The 22,647-nt window shown below is 49.9% G+C and overlaps 1 protein-coding gene and 1 long non-coding RNA gene across 2 annotated transcripts in view; both read right to left on the bottom strand.

Moving 5' to 3' along the window:
* LOC122230590 overlaps nt 1-9,191 on the bottom strand; it is a 48,164-nt gene extending 38,973 nt beyond the window's left edge. Inside the window, exons 1-2 of the long non-coding RNA XR_006207583.1 lie at nt 8,848-9,191; nt 521-615 (exon numbers count right to left, since the gene is read on the bottom strand). This is a non-coding gene — a long non-coding RNA (uncharacterized LOC122230590). The remainder of the gene's footprint in view (nt 1-520; nt 616-8,847) is intronic.
* Nucleotides 9,192-17,695: 8,504 nt separating this feature from the next.
* Nucleotides 17,696-22,647, bottom strand: part of ABHD5 (abhydrolase domain containing 5, lysophosphatidic acid acyltransferase) — a 29,604-nt gene continuing 24,652 nt past the window's right edge. The window contains exons 5-7 of the mRNA XM_042956789.1: nt 21,065-21,176; nt 18,411-18,597; nt 17,696-17,878 (exon numbers count right to left, since the gene is read on the bottom strand). Of these exons, the coding sequence (XP_042812723.1) occupies nt 17,789-17,878; nt 18,411-18,597; nt 21,065-21,176 (389 nt within the window). The 3' untranslated portion in view covers nt 17,696-17,788. The remainder of the gene's footprint in view (nt 17,879-18,410; nt 18,598-21,064; nt 21,177-22,647) is intronic.

Genomic DNA, 22,647 nt, shown 5'->3' with positions numbered 1-22,647 from the left:
GCCTAGGTCAGAACGCCCTCCCGGCATCTTTCCCACACAATGCGGCGGGACGCGAGTCAGTGAGTCATCCCCGGCTGCGCCCGTCCACTGACGTTAAGGAAGCGACCCGGAACCAAATCCCTCAGGCCCGAAGGGTCTGGCCCCTGCTTTCCCCTTTGGCCTCGTCTCGGGCCTCTCTTGCCTCCTCTCCCGCCTCCTGACCGGCAAGCTTCAAATAGTCCCTCATCCTGACCCAGCCCTGTCCTGCCACCCGGCCTCCGCAAGGGCCGCTCCCTTTGTGCGAACTGCCCTTCCCTTTCCACTCTGCGTGAGGAGTCCTCTTCAGCCTCCAGGCCTCGGCCTGAGGGTCACTCCCTCACCTCCCTGATGCCTCCGTCCGCCCCTCCACGCTTTCACTTGCCGTGATGTATGTAGCAGCTCCCCGGGTGAAAGCTGCCGTGGGGACGGGGTGGTGGGCAGAACGGTGCCCCCTTCCCCAGAGATGCCCACCTCCAAATCCCCAGAACCTGCAACACAGTACCTGCTGGCAAAGAGGGCTTTGCGGGTGTGATCAACTTCGGGCTCTTGAGGTAGGGCGATCAGCCAAGACGAGGCGTCGTGTCATCACGGGGATCCCTATAGGGGGAGCAAGAGAGCCAGAGGTCAGAAGGAGGAGATGGGAGGGCAGAAGTAGCGGCAGGCAGGAGGGAGGTGCTGCGAGGGTGGAGGAGGGGACACGAACTGAGGAGTGTAGACGGCCTCTGCAGCTGGAGAAGGCCGGAAGCAGGCTCTCCTCGGAAGCTTTCGGAGGAAACCAGCCCCACCGACATCTGGAACTACCGCATGGTGAGTTTGTGCTGCTTTAAGCCAAAGTCCGTGGTAACTTATTACAATGGGCTAGAGGCAGCCGATCCAGACAGGAAACTGCATTTACATCTACTCGAAACGGTGTTGCCCGAGCCCAGGAGAGAGCTTCTGGTATAGTAGAGGCTCCGTACATCTTTTTATTTTTTGATGTTTATTTATTTATTTTGAGAGAGAGAGTAAGAGGGTGCACGCACGAGTTGAGGAGGGGCAGAGAGAGAGGGAGAGAGAGAGAACCCCAAGCAGGCTCCCTGCGCAGTGCAGAGCCCGACGCGGCCTCAATCCCACGAACCGTGAGACGGTGACCCGAGCTGAAACCAAGAGACGCTTAACCGACTGAGCCACCCAGGCGCCCCGAGGCTCCATAAGTCCCTGATGAATGAGAAGTGAACCCAGCATTCAGGCATAGTGGCCCCCAGCTTCTCCCTGCCTTCACGTGCCCGAAGGAAGTAATGTGGGAAACCACTCCTCCAACTTCCCATGCACGAGACAACAAGAGGAAGGCCAGAGGGGTGCCTGGGGGGCTCAGTCGGTCGGGCGTCCGACTTCAGCTCGGGTCATGACTCATCGTTCGTGGATTCGAGCCCCTCGTCGGGCTCTGTGCTGACAGCTGGGAGCCTGGAGCCTGCTTGGGATTCTGCGTCTCCCTCGCTCTCTGCCCCTCCCCAGCTCATGCTCTGTCTCTCTCTGTCTCTCAAAAGTGAATAAAACAAAATTAAAAAAAAACATTTTGGGGTGCCTGGGTGACTCAGTCAGTTAGGCAACCGACTTCGGCTCAGGTGATAGTCTCTCAGTTCGTGAGTATGAACCCTGCACTGGGCTCTGTGCTGATGGCTCGGAGCCTGGAGCCTGCTTGGGATTCTGTGTCTCCCTCGCTCTCTGCCCCTCCCCCACTTGTGCTCGCTCTCTCTCTCTCTCTCTCTCTCTCTCAAAAATAAATAAAATGTAAAAAAAAAAAAATTAAAAGGAAGCCTAGGAAGACGGGCTGCTGCGTCGGGACAGATGGGGGGTTGCTACCCCCCAGCCTAAAGTGGCCACAGGGTGCAGCCCAGATGCCTCTGGTACCAAGGAAGAGGCTGTCCCGTGGGAGAAGACTTTTCCAGGTCACTTCGTCACGGGAGGGGCAGGGGGAGCTTCCCGGGGCCTCTGAGTGGGGGGGGGGGGGGTTCCTTTTGATGTACATGGTCACAGGGAGGCGGCGGGCCAGGCTGCACAGACAGGCTCGTGGGGGTGGGAGCGGGCGCCCTGCACACCCCTCTCCCCGCACCCCCTGCTGCACTGGGCGCACAAATGAATGGAGCTCAGAGCCAGAACTCTGACAGCTTCTCGGGGTAGGAAAGCAGAGAACCGACAAAGGAGGTGCGAGTGTGACAGGAGGCGGTGGGTGGAGAAGATGAGCTGGAGGGGGTGGGGGTGTCAGGAGGGAATTCAAACGTGTCCACGATGTTTATGTTCTTAAAAAGAAGGGAATCCGAACATGGCAAAGACAATGGCGTTTGTTGAATCTAAGAGTTATAATTGGTCATTTTTTCTGCCTTTCAAATGCTTTTTAAAAGAATAGAAGAACGGACAAAGTACTGCTCTCTGATCTGCATGCATAAAGGAATCCCGCAAATTCTCTATCACACACACACTGGTGTCTACAGGGGCTAACTGCCCACCCTGTCTCCTTTTCTTCCCATCATTAAATCATTTTCTGTGTATATAGAATTTATATAATTACAGTAAGTAGTTTTAGTGCTTTTTAAAAATTCAATGAGTTTTCTTATCAATTTAATTATTTCAACACATTGTTCGAGTTAATTAACTTTCACTGAGTTGATTTACTTTTATAGTCAAAAAAGGTTTTTAAAGCTCAACAAAAAAGATTTTTGGAAGTCAACATAAAAATGCATGTTTATTATTGAACCCGTCGTGTGTAAAACATGTATCTGTATTTTCCAATCACCCTACCAGCTACTGCCCAGACATAAACTCTTTTAAGATTTTATATATTTCCTTTTGATTGCTTTTAAGCAATCTTATTTCCTTTGACTGCCACGCATCTGTATTCTTTTTTCCCCTTGACGCTCTACCATAAGCATTTTCATCAAATTTTTAAGAACTTTTTCTAAGCAGAATTTTAATGGGTCCTCAACCTTCATTATAGTATATGTTCCATAAATTTTTTACACACCCGCTTCTCACCAGCATTTGGAATGTGCTGAGGCGAACATCTCTGTGTGTGAATCTTGACCTGAAGCGTGTTTGTCTCCTCCAGGCATTTTCTAGAATTGGAGTTACCAGGGAAAAGGGCACCCAGTGCGTAAAGTCCCTGTGACACCGGCTGCCAAATTCCTTCTAGAAAGGATGTGACCCCGTAATGTGGCCACCAGAGAATATGTGCATGCCAGTCAGCTTAGCAAGAATTTCAGAAGCCTAGCTCTTTGGTATAACTTGCTTTTCTTGCATCGTGAGTTAATTTGAACATTTTTTTCATTTTTTTTAAAGTTCATTTATTTATTTTGAGATTGGGAGGGAGAGGGAGAGAGAGAATCCAAGGCAGCCTTTGCACTGTCAGCGTGGAGCCCAGCGCGGGGCTCGATCTCACGAACCATGAGATAATGACCTGAGCCGAAATCAAGAGTCGGACGCCTAATCGACTGAGCCACCCAGGTGCCCCAGAACATTTTTTTCTTAACTGTCTGGAGCGTTTTTTTAATGTCTAACTGGCGCGTGCTCTCTCTGGCATCTGTGCCCAGCCCCTACCCGCAGGTACAAGTCCTCTATCTACCAAGGACAGCATCCCTTTGTCTGTTTTGTCCTTGAAAATCCTCTTGCCCCAGTTTACATTAGCTTCTGCTCCAAGTAAACCCACCTCTGGCCGTGAGTCTTTGGCTCTAGAGTGGCAGCTTGCCCTGTGGCCTCCGTTCTGTGAGGAGTCCTAGAGAAACCCTGGACTTCTGGGTTTTCCAGCTTTCTCTTAAGGGCGGGAGTAAGGACTGCTCTGTCCTCTACACGTCACAGCTGAAACCAGAAGAGGCTTATTTCTTCCGGAGCTTTTACATTCTGAATTCAATTTCTCTAATGGTTATAGGACCATTCGGCCGTGAAAGAAGTTGGGTTTGTAATTAACAAGCTCCCAAAAAGACACCTCCAGGCCCAGATGGCTTCACCGGAGAAGTCTAGCAAATGCTGATAGTTCTATGCCTTTTTTAAATGCTCTGCCTGAGTGATTTTCTGGATCTAATCCTCTGTTCCTACACGTTTTCATTCTAACCCGAATGTGCTTCCAGTTTGTATGTCCAGCCGGGTATTTGCCTTCCGTGGTGACCATCGGACGGTGGGTTTTGCCGTCGCTCTGCCTGGCACACCGTCTTCATCACCGCGTGCATTTAGCACATTTTCCAACTCTTCCAACTTCCTCTCCTTTCTCTTTGTGCGCTTTCTGACTTCGCTGATAGAATTTTGCAGGTGCTCATAGAAACGAAGGACCCCTTGTATCAACTGCCTGTGAGAGCGGTACGACACGGCCCCTTTGGATTTTCGTCGGCATGTGAACCAACAAGCACAACGACAACAGGACGCAGTGGAACAGCTCAGTCCCTTCGTCGTGTTTGCTCCATTCGAGGGCTGGTTCCCCTCCCTTCCTTCTGTGGGGGTGGAAGGCACGCGGCTGGTGCCGTGCTTAAACACGGTACTGGGGGCTCTTGGTGGCAGGAACCGCGTCCTAACCCTGAACTTCCTGGCTCCGTCTGCCAGACCGTAGCAGACTCGGGCAGAGAGGCCAGGGGCAGCATGGGCACAGTTTGGGGGCAGTCACTTCAGCTCTGTTCCAGGGCCCGCAGGAGTCTCGAGAGGCCCGTAGGCCAGGATTCCAAAAACCAGGCCGCACGTCCGACGCACTCAAGAAACTCGGCAAAGACAGACCCCTGACCTCCGTGCCGAGAGTCTGATTCAGTAGGCTGGGCCTCGGACGTTTTAACACGAACCCCAAGGCTACTCTGCCACGTGACCAGCTTCAGTGCCGGGCATTCCTCTGCCCCCGTGAAACCGCCCACCTGTGCAGGTCTCAGAAGCCCTGAGAGGGCTCCTTTCTCTGGAGATCATTTTTAGAAAACTATTTTTGGTTCCCCCTTCCTGGTGGTGATCAGTCCGTAGACTTTCCTGAGTTATTCCCCTTCAGCTCCTGAGTACATGGCCAGCTTCGGAGCGGGACACCCCCGGGGCCTTGAGTCAAAGCAAGAGATGAGAAGTTTGCTTGAGTTTAATTTCCGGGCAAGCGGTATGAACGTTACGGCCACGTGATGGGTCCCCCGCTCCACAGCCGAGATCAGGATTTTAAAAGCAGCACGGGGAGATGCCTCTGTCCCCGCCGGAACCAGGCCCGTGAGTCTCCCTTGGGAGGTAATGCTCACGGCCCTGCTGAGCAGACCGGATTCCCGGGAAGCAACGGCCTTCCCCATGTCCCAGCAGGACCTCCTCGCTCTCCCCACCTCTCCCTCCCTGGCCCACGTCCATTCTTCCAGCCTTGTCTCATTCGCCCCCGACTCCTGAGCATGGCACTGTGTCCCAGCACGTGCTGGGCAGAACCCCTCACGACGGGCTTCGCCAGCAGCCTGGAGCTTGTCAGACAAATGCGTTTTCCACCCGCCTTATCCAATCCCGGCCCGATCCGCTCAAAGCAGCTCCTTCTTCAATCTCTCTCCTGCATTTTGCCCTGTTCTCGGGCTGCTGGAGTAGCTGCTGCTGGGAACAGCCGAAGGTTTAACCGGCTTTGCACTGGCCCACAACCCCGGGAGCCCAGGAATGGAGTTCCAGGGAAGTGAGGACTAAGACCTTTCTAGTCCATTCCCACACGTGTGGTGCTGCCACGCGAGGGTTTCCTTCTGTAATGCTGACCCGGCCGCACCCCGCTTCCACGCAGGAGCAGAGCTGCACCTACGAAGCAGGGTGGCCAGATTCCATGAGAGCAGGTCACCAGGTCCACCCGCTTTCCTCACACCCTGGGAAACAGGGCCTCACGTCATCCTACACCCTCTTGTCAACTGCGGAGAGCCTGATTTTCCTGGAGGGCACAAACCTTTGGGCAGGTTAGGTGGCCATCCCACTTTCTTCTCCGAGGTCCTTCCACATTCCGTCACTCCCACCCCACCAAGGACCAGGGTGCTGCTGTCCGGGCCCCAATACTTAGCCATTCCCAGGGTAGCACCGTCTAGATTGTAATGTATGATGTGCATGTCATGTATGATGGTGCAGTCTGTGCACTGCTCAAGTCCACAGGAGTGGGCAAACTTTGGCCCACAGACTGGGTGGCTGGTTTTGGAAAGCTGTATTGGCTCCCAGCCACACCCGTTCCTCTACATATTGTCTATGGCTCCTTTGGCACAAGCCCAGTAAAGGGGATCCGGCTGGAGAACCACAGCACCTAATCATGTTCACCCCTGAGAGCTCACTGTGGACTGACAGGTCCCTGAAAGGCTCAGAGAGATTTTTCATCTGAACCTCTCCTCCCGCAAACAACAAAACCGTAGTACAGACGGGGAGCTCATCTGTGCTAGAGCTGGGACAAGAGTCCGGGCTTCCTGACTTTCCGACACGGCTTTGCAGGGTGAGCACCGGCCTGATTCTTGTGCCGGGAAAAACCCGGCGGCGGTGTTAGAGAATCATTTCTCAACGAATGTCATCTAACAGGCACCAATGGAGGGGGTTCACCTAACGCAGTCACTGCGCTTTGCACACAGTCTTTTAAAAGTTTATGGCACTATTCTTGTGGAAAAGTATCTATGTATCCAAAAATATGTTTTTTCTCTCTGAGAAAAGGACATTTAAAAGGAAGTGCTGTATTTGTTCCAGTTTCTTCGAGAGAAACGTGATTCCAATGTAAATGGCCGAGAAGGGCAAGACTAGGACAATGGTCCAGATGTGAAAGGCAAACACAAGGGTGTACTGTGGAAAATTTTGTTCTTGAATGTTTAAGCTCTTTTGTTTTTTTTTTTATTGCATGGCTTGAAATTTTGACCTTTTAATACACAAAACTGACAAATCGGTTTTATGATGCAAATCTAAAACAACCTATTAGCGGTGCCAGACTCTGTTTTCTCAAAGCCGCCTTCATTTGCAACACATCGATATGTTCATTCGACAAATAGTGGCTACATGATTGCCTTTGAACCCACGCGAGATGTTTATGGGCAAGACGTTTGCTCTGCCGACTTCAGGGAGACCAGGCAGGGCTTTCTGGAGACCGAGGGCACCACCGGGTCTCCGGCAGCTGGCAGACCCTACTGAGAAGGCACACGGCGGCAAGCAGGCTGAAAGCCGTCCCAGCAACCCCTGCTAGCTGGTGTCCGCGCCTCTGTGTGAGCCCCTCCCTCCCTGGAGTGTGGGGGAGTCACGTGACTTCTTCTAACCAACAGAACCTGGCAAAGCTGAGAAGGTGTTACTTCTGTGATTACAGCGCCTAAGATCGTAACTTCTGTCTTGGCGGCCCATTCCATTGCCTTCTTAGCTTACAAGCTTTGGTGAGCGGAGTGACCACACCGGGGAGGTTCACATGGCAAAGGACTGAGGGTGGTCTCAGCTGACAACCAGGCAGGAACGGAAGCCCTCCATCTATCAGGCCGAGTGGAACTGAATCCCCCCTGGTAACCACGTGCGCCTGGAAAAGTCCTTCCCCACTCAAGCCTTCAGATGAGAGCCCCACCCTGGGCGCCGTCATAACTGCAGCCTTGGGAAAGGTCCTGAGGCGCAGGACGAGTGACCCCGTGCCCAGGTTCCTCATCCACAAGCTGTGAGATAATAAATCTGTTTTGCTTTAAGCCGCTAATTTTGTGGTAATTTGTCACACAGCAGTAGGTGCTCAAGGCCTTTGCAGAGGAAAACGCCTCCAGAAGAGAGGGAGCTGGAGGAGGCAGGGCGGGCTGACCCATGCGAAAGGGAAGACAGAAGAAGGAAACGAGACATGAAGGTCACAGACCACGGTGAGGCTCCAGGAAGGCTTCTGGCAGTGGCCGGGGAGTGCCCGCTGGGCGAGCCCCACGTCAGGCAGAGACGCCTGGCTGCTGAGCCCCCCACCACGCTCGGTCCCTGGCTGGGGCTGGCTGGGATAAGTGTGGCCTCGAGGGGAACACAGAGGCGGGTCTGGAGGGGCCGCTTCTGGGGCCGTCAGTCCATCTTTCCCCAGAACAGAAGCTCCGAGCGGCACCTGCTGAGGTCACCTCACCCTTTTCTGAGAAGGGAGGCCGCATCCTGCAGCCTGTCCCCCAGCTGAAGATCCACTCTTCGACGTGTCCCTGGCCACCAGCCACAGAGTCTCAACGGCAGCGCCCAGAGTGTGCATCCCAGTGCTCCTAGAAGCTGTAATTATTTACGTAGATCTAAACGAATGCCTTTAAAAAAATTTTTTTTTAATGTTTATTTTTGAGACAGAGAGAGACAGAGCATGAACGGGGGAGGGTCAGAGAGAGGGAGACACAGAATCCGAAACAGGCTCCAGGCTCTGAGCTGTCAGCACAGAGCCCGACGCGGGGCTCAAACTCCTGGACCGCGAGATCGTGACCTGAGCCGAAGTCGGACGCTTAACCGACTGAGCCACCAGGCACCCCTAAACGAATGCCTTTTAAACCGCTCCTCTCCCCAGCCTTAAGTGCCCGGGACACGTTCAAGACCAGAGGCTCATCCGTCCTGTTCGCTTAGTTAGCTCCCTGGCTGGCACACATACATGTAGAACACGTACGTTCGAGTGAAGAAAGCTTCACAACTCGTTTGATGTCGTTGTTCTCGTGTCGATGGCAGACAACTGAATTTCCACCCCAGCGTTTTGGAGTATTTGTTTCGTCCCGGCTTTGATTTTGTATTAGTTGAGAGTCTGTCTCTGTCACCGAGGGCAAAATAACTTCCCACTGCTGCTGTAACCCGTCACCACCAAGTCGGTGGTTTAAAAGAGCCCAGATTTATCGTCTTACGGTTCTGGGGGCCCAACGTCCAAATGGCTCTGGCTGGGCTAAAATCAAGGTGTGTTACCTCAGGCTGCTCTGGGAGACAACGCACTTCTTTGCCATCCCGGCTTCTGGAAGCTGCCTGCGTTCCTTGACTCGGGCCCCCTTTGCCCCTTCAGAGCCAGCAATGGCTGGCAGCCTTTCCCTCATCGCATCACAGTGACTCTGGCTCTTCTGCCATTGTTGCCACGCTAAAATTCCTAATATAGTTTCTAACGAGAGGCTCCACCGTTTCATTTTGCGCCCCACAAATTGTACATCCAGCCTCGGCTGGGATTTTGCAAGTTCAAGAGCATCGTTATTTTGCTCTCACTCTTTTTTTTTAGTTTTTTCAAATGGTTTTATTTATTTTTGAGACAGAGAGGGATAAAGCATGAGCAGGGGAGGGGCAGAGAGAGAGAGAGGGAGACACAGAATCCGAAGCGGGCTCCAGGCTCCGAGCTGTCAGCACAGAGCCCGACTCGGGGCTCGAGCTCCCGGACCGTGAGATCATGGCCTGAGCCGAAGTCGGACGCTCAACCGACTGAGCCACCCAGGCGCCCCTGGAGATACCTGTTAAATGTACCTTGTCCCACCCCCCACCCTCCTCATACACACTTCCGCAGCTGCACATTGGCCTTAGGATGGAACCCACGCGATTATGAGGTCCACAGAACTGGTAGCCAGGGTGGAACAGGCACCAGCTTACTCCTTGCTGCCCAGTCTCTCAGGAGCCAGGAAACCCTTGCTCTTACAAGCCTCCCAGCAGATTGAAAAGGGCAGTTTCCATCTGTGGTGAGAATGCCAGCTGCTTGAGTGTTGAGGGAGGGTCTCTGCGTCTTCCTGCACCCGGGGTCTTACGTTCAAGGCTCAGTGGTGGCTGTTTTCGGCGCTCAGGCCTTATTCCCCTTCCGGGCTCTCAGCGGTGTCTCCGGTAGTTGGAGGAGAGGTATGTGTGCGACCTCTGACCTAACGACCGGCCCCTGTCCCCCCAGGCCAAAGATTAATGATGAGGTACGTGTCAGAGCCCCAATTCACAGGTCACAGGACTGTGATTACCGGAATTCCAGATCCTCCCTCCTCCGAATCAGCCTATAGTAAACAAACCCCTTCTGAGATCAGATCATTATTTTCAAACTCCTTTGTGATCGGCATCGGACGGCGGAGATGCGGAGGGAACGTGTCAGGAGCGTGATCACCCTTTAGGGTTTGGGGGGTTAGTTTTAGGGGACTGGGAATAGTCTCCATCAGCAATGAGGAAGTTTGAAAGCGTTCACCCCTCGAGCCTGTCGCCGGCTTCCAGGCTACTAAGCCTTCACTAATCTTCCACTACAGTTGACGCCGCGGGGTTCCGAGTAAGGCAGAATATTGCGCCTCTCCACCAACCGAAGTCGAATCTGGCGTTCCTCAAGAATTCAACCGTTTTGCTTCTGTCGGCTTCGTAAAAATTTGCGGCACTAAGGCTACTGGATGACAGCGAACCAGCCTGGCTCCAACCATAAACAGGAGAAGTAAATTCCAGAGAGGGCAGAGGCCTCCGGAACAGTGTACCAGTGAAATGTTGCAAGTTTCTGGAGCCCTCGGTGGCAGGGAGAGCAAGGCCTGTGAGGCCACTGAAAGCTCAGGATAGACGGGCTTAAAAAAAAAAAAGAAAAAAGGCAGCCTTAGAGAGAGGAGACAGAAATGGTGGTTTCCAGACGGGATATTGACGGCAAACTATATTTGGTTTTCATCTCAGCTAAGTGTGGGGCCTCATTCTCTAAAAGCAGTGCAAATACCCACACTGCTTTTCCTGCCTGGGCTAATTCTTATTTACATTTTTCCGGTAAACCGAAACATCCACGGATCGCTAGATGTGGCCACAACAGTCTGAGGGTGAGTAAAGTAGGTACAGAAATAACACGCAAGTGTGTGTTACAGCAAAGCCCGCCTCCACCTAGCCAAGTCTCAAGCTTGTACGGAAAGAACACTAGGGGACGGTGATTCCCAAAGTCTGGGAGCGAACAGCTAAGTCCCAGTTCTTAGCCTAAGAGAAGCCACAAGGTGGGGAGAGGCCCAGAACTCCGGTGGAAAACCGGGAGTCTGGGTTTTAAGAAGCAGAAGACAGAGTTCAGGGCAAGCACGGCCACTGCAAAATGAGGAGGGAGCCCTGCAAAGCCACAGACCAGAGCCCCAGGTCTGACTGTGACCTCTGCCCGTTTCTGGCTGTGTGCAGAGGGCAGACCACAGCCGATGAGACCTCAGCGGCCGCTGAGAAACAGCGTCTGCAAGTCGAGTCCAACCCAACCGACTGATGAACCACAGAATCGACGCTCCCCGCTCCGACGTATTGAGGAATTGGGGGCGGGGGGGGTGGCGCCCGTTGAAAATGTAGATTCCCAGTCCCTACCCACAGATCTGCAGAATCAGACTCTCTTGGGTACAGTGCCTCGACTGTGCGCTTGTAACAAGCAGCCTCGATGACTCAGACACACGAGAGTTTGTGCTTGGCGGCTCTGAGAGCTGGCACGGTCCACATCTCATGCTTAGCTTTTGCCAAAACAGGCTGCGCTTGAGGGCGTGGCGTCTGTCGTGGCCAAGGAAGTCTGTCATCTGCCAAGAAGATGTGTCAGCTGCCTGAATCCTCGGTGCCGGCCACACGAAGCTGAGAGGTCGTTCGGAAGCACGGAGGAGATGCTTCTCCCCGAAGAGCATCACGGAAACCTCCTTGATATGGAAGAGCGCCACGGAGAGACGGGACAGCCGTCCGTCAGCACGAGGCCTTCCCCCGCTGCTCTCTTGGACTCCCCAGACCCCCTTACCCTGGTGCTTCTCCCACTTCACGGAAAGCAGCTCTTTCAAGTCTTGAGCAGATAGGTGTTAAAGACCTGCTGGGGTTCTCGCAGGCCAGCAGGCATCTAGCAAGCTGCTTGGCTCAGGAAGGTGAGATGCCGGTCATTCGCGTCTGGCACCCTGGTCGCCCCATTCAATTGTTCCCGTGGCTGTTATGTTCCGATTATAAAAACCTTCACAGATAACAAAACAAGGACGCAACTTGCAATCAACACGACGGACACAGCAGCGATGTCTGTCACGCACTTAATCTCCCCACGCTGGTCATTGTGACTGACGTGTCTGATTTTACCAAGGAGTAAAGGCGGCCCTGTCTCCACAAGTGTCCAGTGTCCTGCAATGTGGCGAAACTGACTTGGAACTCCCAGCCCTCACGTCTGTCAGTCAAGCGACCCCTCTCTCAGGACGATTGCAATGGTTACTAAAGAAAAAGTAGGCATGGGATATTCTAAATTTTCAATTAATGGGCTCTTCGTGGAAACCTGTTAAGCCTTGAATATGTAGAATTTTTTGAAGGATTAAAACATACGGTGGACTAGAATTCCTCACCCATTCATTTGGAAAACTACTTGCTAAGAATGTTCTCCAATCTTAAATCTGGGAGCTGATCTAATTAAGTGATCCCAAAGCCAGGCTACAGCCGGAAAACAGAAAAATACATTTTAATCAGTTCTAACTTAACATTAAAATAGCAGGAGATATGGTGGTGCATATGAGATGGGGAGAGAGAGAGAAAAAGGTAGAGACATCAAGATATATACATATATGTCTATTATAATATATATTATATATTATATATAGTAGACTTAGATATATCTTATCTTAGTAGACTTATATATATTATATATAGTAGACTTAGAAGTATAGAGAACTATATATATCCTAATTCAGATGCCCCTTGCCACAGGTGTATGCAAAATTAAACAAATGAAGAGGGCAGTTTCCTGTCGGGACCATGTTTCTGTTTTAGAACAGAGACAGACAAATTGTGACTTTAGAGCTCAGTTTTAATTAAATCACTGAGGCTTAGAGCCTTACCAACTCTGAACGCCTGCCCCTCTTCCCCGAGTCTGGGTCTGCACATCCACACAGATAACACCACAACTGGTAAGTTACTTTCTTACCTAGTTAGCATTAGCCAAGGTGTTGGGTTTTTCTTTCCTATTTATGTATTTTTACTAAAACAATGAATACACCAGGTTCCAAAATTTACAAGAACATATAAAACAGGCTTGCCCTTGTTCAAAGCTAACTGCTATTAACAAACTCATGTACATGTTTATCCTCCCAAAAATGTCTCTTTATATCAGCATGAAAGTATATCCTTACGTAACTTCTGAGATACACGCTCTTCTATATGTATTTATATATGTGTGTATATATGTATGTGTGTGATATATATGTATATTATACACACACAATTCTGAATTTTTTCATTATTTTCATTAAAGATATTTTGAAAATTTTCCATATTTTCACTTAGAGATCTACATTATAGATCTACCTCGTATTTTTTCAGCTTCATTGAGATGTTACTGGCATATAATGTAAGTTTAAAGTACACAATGGGATGATTTGATACGCTTATATATTGAGACCTACCTCATTTTTAAGGCTGCATACTCTTCCAGAGTATGAATGTATTAGAATTTAGGCAGATATTGGGTTCCAGACTTCTAATGTTACAATGTTGCAATAAACATCTTGTAGATGTTTTTTGCACATTGGTGCTGATGTATTTGTGAGACTGAGAACTGGAAACAAAATTGCTGTGTCAGGTGACATTTATAATTTTACCATATAAATTACCTGCCAAGGGGTAATAGCTATTTACAGTCCTACTGAAAGTATGTGGGAATTCCTATTTGCCCTCAGCCTTGCTAGTGCATCACCCCCACCATTCTCTCCTGCAACACCATTTCTCCCCCACCCCTCTCTGCTGGGTCATTCATCAGGTTCCCCCTCTACTATTAACACTTGGCTGCTCTTTACTTCTAAAAAAAAAAAAAAAAAAAGTTGTCTATACTGGCAGTCTCCATCTCTCCCCGTTCTCGTCCATCCTTAAATTCCTGTTATGGAAATTCTTAAGCATGCATCAGAGTAGAACAGAATAATAACCCCCGATATAAGCCCCTCTATATCTGTCACTCAGCTTCAACATAACATTCTGCTCATTTTATTTCCTGCCCTCTTTTTCCTAAGTATTTTCAGTCATAAATTCGACCACAAAGACTTCAGTGTGTGTGTCTAATAGATAAGGGCTTTAAAAAAAACAAATGTAGTCACTATATCATTTTACCCACCATAATTAATAATTATTTAATATCATCTGATATCCAAGCCATCTTAAATTTTTCTGTCTCAAAGAAAGTCTAAGATGGTTTTGTTCAAATCAGGATGCAAACAAGTTATGTTCCCTAGTCTTTAAGTCCAACCATCCATTCTTTTTTTTTTTTTTAATTTTTTTTTTTAATGTTTATTTATTTTTGATACAGAGAGAGACAGAGCATGAATGGGGGAGGGGCAGAGAGAGAGGGAGACACAGGATCGGAAGCAGGCTCCAGGCTCTGAGCCATCAGCCCAGAGCCCGACGCAGGGCTCGAACTCACGAACCGTGAGATCGTGACCTGAGCTGAAGTCGGACGCTCAACCGACTGAGCCACCCAGGCGCCCCCATCCATTCTTTATTTTACACTTGCAATTTGTTGAAGAAGCTGGGTAATCTGTCCTGTGGAATTTCCCACATTCTGGATTTCGTGTGCTGTTGACCATGTTCTTCAATATCCCACACCTTTACAAACTGATCTTCTGACGTGGAGGCTTGATTACATTCAAGTTTTGTTTTGGCCAATAATTCATTCAACACCGCTGGTGTTGGGTCCTTGCTATTGCAACACATTGGAGGCATTAACCTCTGGCTGTTCCTTTTTTAGTAACACTAAGATCGATCACTGGGTTCACATTTTTCAACCCGGGCCATTCAACAAAACGTTTCCCATCAACCTTTCACCTTTCAGCAGTCTAGGTCCATTATTTCACTAGAAGTGACAAAATGGTGCTTTGTTAATCCTATCGTTTCTCTGACATCTAGCTATGACTCTCACGTGAAGAACTTTCCCTTATCAGGTCAAGTGGATCCACAAAATGCTCAGGATAAATGCTTTGTTTTTCTAGTTAGCAATTTTCAAAATAATGGGTTGGAGCCCTGGTCATCTCCAAATAGTTTTTTTTTGTTTTTTTTTAAATATTTATCTACTTTTCAAGGGAGAGTGAGTGGGGGAGGGGCAAAGAGGGGGAGAGAGAGAATATCCCAAGCAGACTCTGCACTGTCAGCACACAGCCTGACGCGGGGCTTGAACTCATGAACTGTGAGATCATGACCCGAGCTGAAACCAAGAGTTAGACTTAACTCACTAAGCGGCCCAGACGCCCCTAGTTTTGGTGTTTTAACCATCATTGTGACCTCGTGCATCTTTATGCATTTCTCATTTCAGTCCACTCTTTTTTTTTTCTAGTGTTTATTTTTGAGACAGAGAGAGACAGAGCATGAGTGGGGGAGGGGCAGAGAGAGAGGGAGACACAGAATCCGAAGCAGCTCCAGGCTCTGAGCTGTCAGCGCAGAGCCCGACGTGGGGCTCGAACTCACGACCTGCGAGATCATGACCTGAGCCAAAGTCGGATGCTTAACCGACTGAGCCACCCAGGTGCCCCATATATAGAGACGTTTCAAAAGTGTTTTCTAAATAATATTCTGAAACCAACTCTAGGAAAACTTTGTTTTGAAAATTCGTTTTAGAAGGAAGCGGACATCCCACTAAGGGAGGCACTAAGCCAGGAACAGCCGTGCGTGGCCGTCGGAGTCCCGCACAGCAGCCTTCCCTCCCAACGCCCACCAGTGTTACTTCCCGCACACCCACTGGATCCATGGTCCTACGGTAACTCGTGTAAACAGACCGGGCCACACCAAAAACCCAAGAAAAATACAGCAGCTTTGTGCAACTATCACAGTAAAATTTATTCTGTAAAATCCAGTTAAAGTACACTGTGCATAATTTAGCAAAGATCAAATACCGTAATAGAATTTTTTTAGGAAAACATTTAGCACCCACTGTATTCTCAGGAATTTTGAGGACCGTGACCGTCTCTGCTAGCTCAATTTTCACAAGGTTACACGTTGTACAACCTAAGGGAAGATTCAACTTTTAAGAAGGCTGACAATATTTTTCAAATAAAGCAAAATCAGTTAGCAGGAAAATAAGTTCCACCTGACATCTGGGTACATCTTTTCCCCGAATCACCTGGCATGTCGTGGCCAGAAACTCCACTTACTAAGTGAACTAGTAGCTTCCCTCCAAGGGTTGGGACCAAGTTTCCTTCACAGAAATCCTCCTGTACCAGTGAAAACTGTCATTTGCCCAATTAAGAGAGACTGCAGAGCGTGTCAAAAATGCAAAAACGGTCCCCAAATTACTTGTACCACTTAAAGGTTTTGGAGCTAGCCCTCAAAGACACTGACTGCAAAGTACGGACTACTTTTGTTCGTCAGGCAGAGAACTCGGGCAGCGTGCCTGGGCTCTCGTGTTACCTTTGGCCGTAACCTAGTTTAGGTGCCAAGTGAGATGAACTGTTCGCTGGGAACTATCTGTTGTGCTACAGTACAATTTGCCTTTTCCTTAGTAGGGAAGGTATGGTTGAAAACAGAACATTCGGTCTTTCTGGCAGTTAATCAACACGATACAACCTTATGTTTCTTAACTGTAGATTTCCTAATCAACCATTTAAAAAAGGTAACAGTCAAAACCATTAAGCCTTTCTTTGCTCTAGTTCACCGTTTTTATTTACATAACCACCTTTCTCCCAGACAAGCAATGTTACTGGAACGTAAGGCAAAGATGCCTTGTTGCTCACAATCCTGTTCAACTTCCTCTTTTGGAGCGTCTTCTCAGCAGCCAGTTACCACACGGTAATTTTCACAGTTTCAAAGTTTTCCTCGTTTTAAAACAGCAACAAAGTGTTATACTTGATGGCAGTTATGGTCAAAGAGTTCCATCAACCTTATACAGTTTTCATAATATAACTTCAAGTATGTGTATCATTTCATCAACACAAACCTCGCAAATGAAAACCAAAGAACCCCAACCACCTAGTGCCATCTCCCTTCTGGTGCCTTGAGACGTAAGAGCACCACCTATTTGTCTATTTCAGTGGTTAAAACGTAATCCCGTTTCAGCACCCATCGACGAGAGTTCGAGCTTAACGACAATACATGACGGCTTACTGAAAGGTAACAGTCTTAACATCCCCTCAGAAGGAAGTCTGTTCCTTCTGCTGCAGCTGGCTCCTAGAAAAGAGTGTTGACGGGGCAAGAAAGGACAGACGTCTAGTTAGGGCTGTGCAGTCCTTAAATCGCGTAAGTATTAATGTCGTGTTTCCCTGGAAGTACACAATTATACCAGATATAAAAGATGTCAAGGAATTATGTTGTTGAGATACATCAGGATGAGCCACATTTAAAATGTTGACCATGGCTTTGCAGCCTTAAATAGAGAACAGAGGAAAAGCACAGAAATTAATGCTGGTGATCAACTCCCACCTTTTTAAACCAAAATGCCGTTTCATCAGCACTCCACTTCGAAAACAAAGCGGAGGATTCTAAACAAGTGATAAATTTTACACAAAATCGTGATGACCTAGATCAGTCATTAGACATGGTAAATACAAGCAAAGAAAATAAAGTGCACCTTTCCAGTATATAAAGTTATAGACCCAGTAGTCACTTGTTTAATTGGCAAAATAGACTGAAATATAAAAAGTACTGGACACAACAAAGTTAGACAGAAAGTAGTACTATTTCAGTTGAAAAGTGACAATCTTTCAGTACAGCAGAGGGACAGATAACCTTTTATTAAAGCTATTAGATTTGGAGACTCTTGAATAGTTTGATTTTGTGTAGGAGAAAGGAAAGCCATTCTTCTAGAAGGCACTAACTGAGTTAAATGTGCAGGCAACTTCACAAAGAAAGTGTGTGCGAAGGACAGTCGACAAGACCGCTTGGTCTTTTCCTGCAGTCCTTACTCTGCAGGGGGGACTGTGCACTATCGCGGAGGCACCGTATCAGTCCGCACGCAGGCTGCCCCACGTCCCCGCCAGTATGCTCAGTCGACGGTCTCACAGATCTCCTTGACCTTCTGGTTGAAGTCTTCCGGTTGATCTGCATACACATAATGCCCCGCCCCGAGAATGGCCTGGGAAAGGAAGGCGTCAGGAGGTCGGTGAGCAAAAGCATTTAAAAAAACACGAGGACATAAACAAGGCACCTAGCAATGAAAGTGACAACAGCTACACAGAAATAAAACGTAAGGGGATGAGCAACACTGATCCGCAGTACCTTTTGTGTATCTCCATCAACTAAAGAATCTGAGAACCAAGGGAAAGATCTGTTGGACCTTACTACAAGTTTACACGCAGAGAGCCATTCTAAATTGACCCGCGCCAGCAGATCAAGTGAACCGAGGGAGAACATGCTGCCTCGTGAGGGGGGAGCTGCTCAGGGGCCACTGGAGTGTCCTTCTCCCGCGTGGGAGATGCCACAGCTCTAGGGACAGGCAAGGCTGGCCTGGACAGGTGTGCGAGTCAAGCCCTGTCCATCGTCACACGTGGCATCAGGTCCTGACGGAGGCTCTGAACGCTCGGGGACGACGCGGAATCTCCCCGCAGGCCGACACGACGGAGCAGGCCGCACCTGCAACGGGAAGCCCAGACTGACCCCACACTTACTATCGTCTTCACGTACGAATGTGGTCGCAAGGACTGGATGCTGGTGCCGGAATTGCCATCTATGCAGGATCGGGCGCCATAGATCACCGAAACCGGAATGTCAGGGTGCATTTTGCCAATTCGCCGGAGCATCGGCCTTTTTGCCCATCCGTAGGGAATGGTCATATTTTTGAACGCTGTCTCACCACTTAAGGAAAAGGAAAACAACATACATGTGACTTCGGGGGAGGAGCATGCATCGCACTCCCACCGTCTCTATCAAAACGCTCATATTTAACTTCTCCCGAAGAAAAACCTCAGTTTAAACAGAAAATGACGCACTAGAAAGCGTAAGAAACAAACCCCACAGAAGGTACACGCTTTTGTTAGATAAACAAGATTTTCTCAACTCCAGCTGATTGAAAGTCACCCTCTTCTAAATCAAACATGCAACCCTAGTTCCCGATCATTCAATTATTCAATTCCCTATGGGGAGAGTTAACATGTTTTCTTCACTGTAACTCATTCTGAAATGTAGAACATAGCTTTCCAACACGTGCACGGCACCAACTTTTTACCTGCAATAGTAAAGATACCAAGATGAGAAGAAATGCAGATTGAGTATTCCTTGTGCGTTTACATTTTTTCTTTCCTGCATATCATGACATTTGCTGTTTAAAAAGCCCTTTCTGGCAAGGGAGAGGCCGCCTCCTGGAGCGGCCCATTCTCAGAGACGGCGAAGGGCTCACCCGGGACCACGCCGGTCACCTGCCAGCTAGCAGTCCAGCAGTGCCACGCCTCTTCCGTCCTGCCCACCACCCAGGAGGCAGCGTCCCTCTGCCTCAGTCGTCCAGGGCCGGGCACCAGGCAACGAGTGACCAGCCCCGGATCTCAGAGCCTACCGAAGCCGGTCCACTAGCCGGTCCTAAACCGTCTGCCGCGCCCAGCCTTGCCTCTCCTGAAGGACCCAATAAAAGTTCTGGCCTCACTTTCCCTTCACGCTTGTTTTCTGCCACGTGACCAAAGTCTCGTGCTTCCCTGTCCCGCCTCGTGGCACTCAGTGACCCCTTTCTAGGTCCTGTGAGTATAACAAACTTTGCTTTCTTGAGCCTGTGTCTTCTCTTGTGGCCACACCTGACCGCCCGTCACACAAAAGAACACAGCACACTCTGCAAACTCCCAGGACGGATCCGCTCAGCTGTCACTTCGGTTTCCTTGCAGTACTAGGCAGAGCTCTGAACTGCCTGTTGTGAAGAATCCAAGTTCCACCGTAAGAAAGACAGCGAACTGGCACCGTGCCGGCACACGCAGTCACGAAACGTAGGGGGACAGGAAAGCAGGGAGACCACGCGGGAAAACAGGTGAGGTACCTGGGACTGGCCGCTAAAAACTGCTGGACGACTCCGTACAGGGTGCCGTCCTAATCTGCCAGACCCCACGGCCCAGTGAGTCACAAAGTCGTCAATCTCTTCGGGACCCCAAACCTCCCAGCCTCCCTCACTCCTGGCAGAGGAGCTCTAACCCACTTTACTAACAAGACTCAGACTTCAGCACAACAGTGGCCACGGCCTCGCCCCTTAACTAAGCAGGCGTGCGCGTTCTCAGCCAAAAGCGAGGGAGGCTGCCTCTGCACCTGGCCTCTCGGCGTGTCACCCAAGTCGGAACCTTGGAAGGCTGGGGTACCACCTGCAGGTTCCGAAGTGTGGCCCGTGACCCACCCACACTGGAGTCATCTGAAGGATTTAACATGCAGCCCCGCCCACCGAATCAGTCTTAGAAACAGAGAGTTCAGGGGTCACACTTTTGACAGTCCCCCCCCCCCCGCCCTGCCCCCAGCAAGTCTGCTATGCCATGAGGCAGGAGAACCGGGGCTCTCCTCGGCCTGCCGTGTGCTTGACCCTCTCCCTACAACTCCGCGGCCCTGTCTTCCAGGCTCCTCCTAGCTCCCCACTATCTTCAGGCTGTTCTGTCCACTGGTGCCTTGCACCTAACATCTCTAAGTCATATTTAAAAACAAGAAAGAAACACCTTTGTTTGGCCCTCTTGCTCCCTGTGGTGTCTCCCCTCTTCTACTCACTGACAAAACGCCTGCACAACTCCCTCCCTGTCTCCCAGCCCTCAGGTATTCCTCACCCACTGGAGCAGAGCTTCTCCCGCCGGCCCAGGGTCATTAAAAAAGTGCTCAGCAAAAGAGGAGCGTTGTCATCACGTGACCTGGAACCACGCTGCAGGGCATCTCCCGGGCGTTTGTGAAGTTTGTGAGACCAAATGCCCTTTGGCAGAGCAAAAGTCTCCAAAAAGATCCGTGGTGTCCCCAACTATTTCCTTTTGTTTAATCTGGCAGCCCTTTCCTCGCAGAACATGCAGACTCGGTTCAGAAACGCGGTTTTATCTGCAATGCTGCTTTATCTCCCACCTCCGACCCCCTCCCGCAGGTGCCCAGGACCACGGCCCCCTCAGCTTACCCAGGACACTGTGCGGGGAGACAGCACACACTGCTGCCTCATCTCCCAGCGGAACCCGGGACAGTTTTGCGTAGCAGACACCCCACGAGCAGGGGGTACGTTAACAAGCATCCGTCATTTAAGTACTGATAAAAGTCTCGACTACTCGCATGCTTTCAAAGAAGGAATGTGTCAAACGCCGACACGGTAAACTGGAACCCTAACCCGTACCTTGGAGTCTGCACGTTGCAGTGGTAGATGTACTCTGTCACCGTGTCATCGTCAAACATTGAAGAATACTTCCGCTTGAAGTCAGGCCTTAAACGCTGCACGAGACTTAAGCCTATGTAACGGGAAGTGAACGTTTTGAGTTACAGTCAACTGGCCGACTAACAGAGAGAGGCTTTGTGTTTGCTCCCAGAACGGGCGTTACACGCAGACACAGCCACATGTGTTAAAGTGTATATTTTAGGTGGAAAAGAGCACAGGGCCTAGTAGCTGCTCTCCTCAGGTTCCCTAAGCATTAAAATAAGGAGTAAAGAGTATTCTACTATGACTTACAGGTGTGTTTCAGGAGCTCAAAACGTACAAGTTAACTTTCTAAGACTTGTCTTCATAGGAAAATAAATTCCATTAAACATGGCTTAAGTTAATTTATTAATCTTTAGTTCTCCCGCAATTGTAACTCATTAGCCTCTAAATAAACAAACTGGGATATACAAGTCTTTCTGTGGAAAAATGAGCCGAGTCTCTGCGGGATTTTGGACACTTCCAATCCTCCCGGCTAAGGCCATCCACTCCTGAGGTGAGAAGTAGGGCCAAGGCCCCCAGAGGAAAAAGGATGAAGGGCAGAAGCTTCCATCTGGTCCCTATTGCCCCTACTGGGGCCCCAGGGGCTAGCCAGTTTCCCTTTCTGCTGTCACCGCCCATCATTCTAGCAAGGTCTTCTTCATCGGCCCTCCTTCCCACCTCTGAAGGAATTTTACAGCTCGGTGGAGAATTCTGATGATGTGGTTGATATTCTACATGACCCCCCCACCCCGACCATGTGCAGCAACAGTGGCAGACAGAGGGCATGGCGGGAGGGGCCACTCCTAAGGAGCCCCCCTCCCTCCCCAACTACTGTCTCTTAGTTTCTTTTCATACTTTACTCTTCCCACACTCGCTACATGTGGAACTGTGATCAAGCATAATCCACTTGTATTTCAGGACTGTACAGACTAAATACAGTTTTGAATAGTCCATCAAAGGAGGACCAGACACCTAAGAGGAGTGGCTCTGTACTACTGAGGGGGGGGGGGGGGGGACGGTGAAAGGGTTGTGGGTGGGGCACAAAGGCTATCTGTCAGAGCACTGAGGAAGAGTGCTGTGGTCACCAACCCAAACCCTGTGCAGTCCCGTGGTTCTCCCTATCCCAAAGGGGCATAGGGCAAAGAGGGGCCTAATACTTAGGAAGAGGGGAGCAGAATCTACAGCCGCCTCTGCAGCAGTTATTTCCACACCCTCCCCCATCCCTCTCCTCTCGTCTTGCTGACAGAAGCTGACTCTTGTCTATGAGTTAGGCAGCAACATGCCCAGGTAAGTGGGCCCCTCACTCCAGCCCCTGGCAGCAAATCATGATCGATCAGCCACAGATACGTATTGTTCCTTGCCAGTGCAAGAACCAGGGGTGGGCAGAGCCGTATGGGGAGGCCTGCTGGGGCCTTCCAAGGAAACTTTCTTCCCTGACCAAGAGCATCATGGGGAGAAGGCCATTTTCCACTCTTTCCTTTCTTCTTGCTCAGAGCGCTGCTTCGTGAGATGAGGCTTCCCGC

The sequence above is a fragment of the Panthera tigris genome, chromosome C2 (assembly GCF_018350195.1).
Source record: "Panthera tigris isolate Pti1 chromosome C2, P.tigris_Pti1_mat1.1, whole genome shotgun sequence".
Taxonomy (NCBI): domain Eukaryota; kingdom Metazoa; phylum Chordata; class Mammalia; order Carnivora; family Felidae; genus Panthera; species Panthera tigris.
This window is presented reverse-complemented; position numbering and strand designations above follow the sequence as displayed.